Here is a 6,418-nt window from a genome sequence, read left to right as displayed (position 1 = left end):
CCTTTAGGTATAATTTTACATATTATACTTATAGATAACGCCATTAGAGCATCCCAATGGTGTTGACTATATTAGTTGGCTTTGTATTTGCATCCCATTTGTGAAGCTAGACTTCCATCATAGCGATGATCTTTATTCTGCAGATCCTTTTACAATCTCTCCAGTGATAAGAAAAATTCAAAACCTAAATACAGACACATACTAAAAAGCAGTCAAAATTGTTTTCAAATATAAATTTGCGTACATCAAGTAGATATTACTAAATGTATCTCGTTTCTTTAGCACATATAATGGAAAAAGCAACTGTCTCCCCCTCTTTAGGCCACCAACAAAAGCATAAAAAGAATTATCAACGAATATGCAAAGGAAAAAAATTCTGGTGCTGCTGACGATTTATCTGAATCCCATTTTGTGAACACCTCCATTGCGGCAATCATTGGTGGCAAACTCGACTCATCAGCACGTGACAATGTCATATTCATAGTTGGGCCTGATACCATCACAGGGTACTTGGTGACCACTGTGGTCTCGCCATAACCTGATGTGTGCACCGTCCCTTGATCCTGACTGTCGATCTCAATTTTTACTGATGCAGTTTGGTTAGGATTAATACTGTTCTCCTGTTGTTTTGTTATATACAAAACAATGTAAGCTGATTGTGAGGCCAATTGTGGAAGATCAATGGTGAAGTTGATTGGATCAGATGCATTAGATTCAATGGCATTTGCCAAAACAGATCCAGGAGGGTGATTTTCTAATGTGGGAGCAAAATATGTAGGTAAACCAGAAACATTGGCGTAAGGCGTAGATCTCTTGCTCCATATCCGATTGTATACCTCATCTGTCTCTAAGTCATACCTGAAATATTATACAAAGTGTAAGAGAAAAAAGCGTTAACAATGGTCACTTTATCATGGTAATGTTCAATTGCAGCGGCTTAAGTGTTCAGTAAATACTATTTCACACACTCATCCTCTGTGAGGACTCAATCCCTCAACCCCTTATTACAACGGGAGAAAAGGTATTCAGTAGGCTATTGCTACAAATCACTTAATTTTAACGGGAAAAATCATGGAACTCGAGTGCAAATTAACAGAAGTCTTAAATGTAGCAGCATGCAAATGTCTCTTTCAGTTCACAAAATCTACGATTGATTTCGAGTACAAACTTAACATGTGACAGAGGAAAAATTGTGCGCAGATGTTATAGGGTAGGAAAGTTTGAGATTCATATCAAAGAAGAACTTCATGTACCTGACTTCTGGTCCACCAAAATTGATCCTAGTGACAAGATTATATGTGGCATTAGTCTCCATCTTCGGATACAATACATGAGATACACCCACAGTTTCAATTGAGTTAATTATTGGAATCCCTCCATCTTGAACATGCGCCAAGCAAATCTTGAAGAACCCTGATCCTTTGTTATAATATATGATTTCTTCATAAACCGGTTCACCATTATTTATCGTCGTGTTAACAGTAGTCCATTTTACGTTGTTGATGAAGAGATCAAATGTTGGGGGTCTAGAGAGACCATCGTAGTTGCCATAATAGAATCCCACCCGGATTATATATCTGATCGGTTGTGCATCAATTGGCACATTGTAACAATTATCTTTTGTATTGTTGGGGAAAGCCCGAAGAGTGTTAAATTCATCCCTGGTTGTATTTATACGAACGAGTTCATTTGTTCCAGTTTGAGTGTAATCATGATTGGAATTCCATGTGAATAGGGTGTCATCCAAGCGTATAGCTTCTCTGCCACAATCAATACTCTGCCACATCGATGTATCTGGACCTGTAGATCACAAACGAATGAGAAAGTATATTTTGCTGACTTTTACTAATGAAGATGAAAACTGAACTTTGTATATGTACATTTGAGTAGAAAATGGACAATACTTGCTATCGTAAAAAAGATTCAGCTGCTACAACATGGAATATCAGATAAATATCAGATAAAACAGCAAAAGGCAAACTAATACTCTCCTTCTATATGATGTTATAAGTTTGTATTATATGTAGCATGGTTGTTATATATGTAGCACAGTTGTTATGGACCAATTCAGATGACCGAATCCTCCATAACTTTACAAGTTGTCACAATTTGAGAAATAATTACAGTAACCAGGTTTCAAACTTGACTTCTTTCCGGAGGTTGAGTTACTTCTACCATTATAAATTGATCACACTCCCAAACTCCTAAGGTGTTGGTAGAAGCCAGAAAATATATCCTATACATTACGTTAATATCAAAATCAAAGCAAGAAGGAAACTACCTCGGGAAGAAGATGAAATCAATTGCAAAGCTAAGGATACCAAAAATATGCAATCAAATTTCTTCATTTTTATTCTACTGCAGGGGGGGGGGGTAAAATAGTACAATGAAAGACTAGATGTACACAAAACAGAATGAGGTGAAGTCTGTAATTTATAATGGGATGAATTGAAAACTTGAAGCTAACAAGGAGACACATTTTACTTTTTAGTACACATGTTTCTGAATTTGTTCAATAATACCAAGCATTACAAGACACATTCATCTTGTATGGAAGCATTCAAGAAAAATTCGTACAGAGCTTTACTACAATACCAAGCATAAAAGTACACATTCATCTTTCATAAAAAAAGGAGGAAGTTATTACATTTGTCATGTGATCAAAATTGTAGAGGTGTGTCATTCTAATTGATAGGCGTATTCTCATTAACCTAATGTATAGGTATATGCTGAGAATATTAACATATTCTCTATCAAAAATAGAATTAATACTGACCTCTGATGAATATAAAAATTTGCAGTCCTAGACAATAAGATAGCATTCTAGTCTTAAGATGAATAAAGTTCAGAGTTAAAAGACAAAAGGAAGTAGCATGAGTTGCTTTCTAAAAAATTAATGTGGAATTCAAAATCAAAGAGAAGACATAAAATGTAGATTTTAGCTACACCGTGAAAAATTAAATGTCGAAAAAAGAAGAATTTCTATCTTCTGCAATTATTTTGCCTCGGCTAGGACTCACATAACATGCTGGATACTGTGCACATTTATTTATGGTGGAATCAGTAGATTCAGTGTATTGTTTGATGGAGTACTATCCCTATAATGATCATAAGATGCTTAGTTTATATAATAATGTTCCTAATTATATAATGCAGAGAACTTTGAAGTTTGATCTTGATGAAGTTTTAAAGTTATATGTCAACAAATAGTTTGTGACAGGGAAAATAAGAGTTTGAGGTGAAATCAGAAGTCTGTTACTGTGCTTTAACACAGAAGAATCGATCTTTTGCCTCTCCCTTTTGTTGATGATGTTCAACACACTACCGGTAAAATTCTAAATTCCAACTACCAAAGTATCTGATATTCGTCTATCAAACCTTTCCAAGAAGGAATATAAGGTATTCAAATAGAGTGAGATAGATTACGATTTGATGCATAACTATGTCTAACTAAAAGGTACTCACGGCATGTAAACCTGTCACCGTGGCAGACATGTACACACTATTAGTACGGTTTCTTTCAACTATTGTAAAATTTGTCAACAATGTGATGCTTAAGTTCAAATTTGTAATCTGAAATTTGTTATGCGATGTTATTAAAATTTAAAGAAGCAGACAATTACTTCAAGAAGGGCGTATTCCTTGTGATATATTGTATTCTCTTACAATCTGTTCAGTAATAATAAATTTTACTAATTAATTCAGAAAAAAATGGAAAAGCAATCAGAATTAATCTAAAATTAAAATTTTCTTACATCAGGCAGATGATAAGAAATGTAACAGTGCTGCTTTTCACTACGTGTTGTGGCAAATCAGCTGCTTTTCCCCTCTTCATGCCACCTTAAAAAGCATAAAAAGTATCATCAACGAATATGCAGAGGAGAAATATTTCGATGCTCCTGTGGATGTGTTATGACTTGTTTCCCATTTTGTGAACACCTCCATAGCAGAGACCAGTGGTGGCAAGCTCAACTCATCAACACGTGACAATGTTATATTAATAGTCGGGCCTGATACCATCACCGGGTACTTGGCTACTACTGTAGTATCTCCATAACCTGTTGCATTCACTGTCCATTGATCCTGACTGTTAATTCCAATTTTTAATGTTGTAGTTTGGTTAGAATTGAAAATGTTACCAAGGTCTGTTAAATATAAAACAATGTAGCTGATTGTGTGGTCGATCGTGGAAGATCAACGGTCAAGGTGATCGGGTCAGATGCATAAGCTACAATGGCATCTCCCAATACAGGAATTTTGGGAAACCAGAAACGCTGACGTACTTGGTGTCATCCTTGCTCCATATGTGTCATACCTGATATATTTTAACATGTGCAAGATAAAAAAAAACCCTGCTAAATATTCATACTTTTCTCTGGTAATGACCGATTATAGAAACTTAGATACCTACACACTTATCACTCATGCCTCCACTAGGACTCAAACTCTAGACCTCGTACTACAAAAGGGAGATGAACCGAAGTCTTAGACAATTGCAATACGCGGGTAGCTCTTTCAATTCACAGAAAGTAGGTTTGTTATAGAGTAAAAATATTAATATAAGATGTTGTCAAGTGTCGTATTCTAAATTTTAGATTCATTGATCAGCTACGATTACTACTACCAAGATTTAACTCGAAAATCATACTTATTCACGAAGTTGATCTTTGTACGACGTTAGATAACTAACACTTCCATAATCTTTACCAGCTAGCAAAAACTACTTAACTAGAGAAAGAGATGAAAATCGAGTAGTAGACCTGTCATGTAACTTCGTCAGCGCTGGGATTCTCCTACTCTGGATTTAAAAATCTTATTATTTTTAAAAACATTAGTATAAAATTGAAAAGGATGTGCAAAATGGAAGTTACTTTGGGAAGTAGATGAAAGAAATTGCGTGGCCAAGAATGCCTGGAAACACCATCCCAGCTTTCTCCATTGTCAGCCAACTATAAAGGTCGGTTAATGACTTCAATGGATCAGAAAGTGATAGTTTAAAGAGTAGGAGGCTTGGCTGTGGGGATAAAAAATTTAGAAGCTAGACACAGGCAAAATTTACTTGTTTTATATTGGTATCATGATTTCCGAAATATTAGTAAAATATTATAACTTATATTCCCATTAATAAAAAACTTTAAAATTTATTTTTATAGATATAAATTCATGCTTTTCAAAGAAACTGTATGTACTTTATCAAAAATATAGTTTTGCAAAAAATTTTTAACATTTTTTTCTAAATAAAAATTTGATGTTTAAAATTTAATAAAAATAAATTAAAAATAAATTATAAAAATACATTTAGAGCATCCACAGCCCTCGGGGTCAACTCCCCCGGACACTTATGCATTCTCCGTCACGTCACCCGAAATGACCCCATAAAAAAAGTGACCCCAATCTATCCAATGTTAAGCCCACTTCCCACATTTGTGTAGCACTCTTATATTATTATTATATTATATATCTAATAATTATTTTTATTATTTGATTTTAATTTTAATTTATTAGTATAAAAATTTTAATATTAAAATTAAAGTGATTAATTTTTTTAAAAATGTCAGTAAAATAAAAAATATGATCCGTAATTAAAATGTATTATATTATTAAAAAAATGAAATTAAAAACAACACACAAGAAAAATATAAAATAACGTTAATATTTATTAACGGCTATATATCAATTTTGATACTGATGTTGGATTATTATGCAGATGTGCAACAATTTTTGGGTAAAAGTGAATAAAAAAAATCAACTGGCCAAGGCCCGGCGGGGTGGGACTTGACCAGTTTTGATGAATCACTCCAATGCTTTGCAGTGTCATTTTGTGTTGGGCAATTCATTTTACGTGTCCCGAGGAGGCAAGTGACTCCGGGCTGCACTTGCTTTTATACTCACCTTAAAACTCGTGTCAAGCATTGAAAAAATAAAATATATAATTGAGGGGCTATCGCATTCTGGCTGATGTTTAAAAATATCTATTTTTTGGGTGCAATAACTGAAAATACCCATTTTCAAACATATGACAGAAAATATCATTTTTGTTACGCATTTTGTAATTGGATAAGTGTAATATGCATTTGAGAATTTGATATCTAAGAAAATTACTAAAGATACGTATTTGTAATTTGGATATTACCGTTACGATACGCATTTGCCAGCATATCTTTAAAAAAATAAAAAAAATAAATTGGATACCCATTTGACAAATGCATATCTAGTACAAAACATGATACTCAAATGACAAATATGTATTTAAAACGGTATTTTCAAACATTCACTTTTGGAATTGATATTTTTAGCCATTTATATCAAAAAAATTGTTATTTTTAATATTTTTTTTTCTGTTTCCCGATTTATGTTTAAAATAATAATTAGCATTATTGACTGGTAATTGGGTATACAAAAAATTTGAATATGCTAG

At 33.4% G+C, this 6,418-nt stretch overlaps 1 protein-coding gene across 2 annotated transcripts; it reads right to left on the bottom strand.

Annotated features, from left to right (window-relative positions):
• Positions 1 to 207: 207 nt before the first annotated feature.
• LOC141707094 (leucine-rich repeat receptor-like serine/threonine-protein kinase At2g14510) lies at positions 208 to 5,013 on the bottom strand. Of its 2 annotated transcripts, XM_074510081.1 has the most exons (5): positions 4,872 to 5,003; positions 4,761 to 4,798; positions 3,756 to 4,315; positions 1,254 to 1,800; positions 208 to 858 (listed from the first exon to the last, which is right to left on the bottom strand). In XM_074510081.1, the coding sequence occupies exons 4-5, from the start codon at positions 1,784 to 1,786 to the stop codon at positions 318 to 320; spliced, it is 1,074 nt and encodes a 357-aa protein (XP_074366182.1). In that variant the 5' UTR covers positions 1,787 to 1,800; positions 3,756 to 4,315; positions 4,761 to 4,798; positions 4,872 to 5,003; the 3' UTR covers positions 208 to 317. The 2 variants fall into 2 exon arrangements, with proteins under 2 accessions (XP_074366182.1, XP_074366181.1); XM_074510080.1 differs by having other exon boundaries at positions 4,761 to 5,013.
• Positions 5,014 to 6,418: the final 1,405 nt, after the last annotated feature.

This window comes from Apium graveolens, chromosome 2, assembly GCF_009905375.1.
Source record: "Apium graveolens cultivar Ventura chromosome 2, ASM990537v1, whole genome shotgun sequence".
NCBI classification, from domain to species: Eukaryota; Viridiplantae; Streptophyta; class Magnoliopsida; order Apiales; family Apiaceae; genus Apium; species Apium graveolens.
Note: the sequence above shows the minus strand (reverse complement) of the source record. Positions and strands in the feature narration are given on the sequence as shown.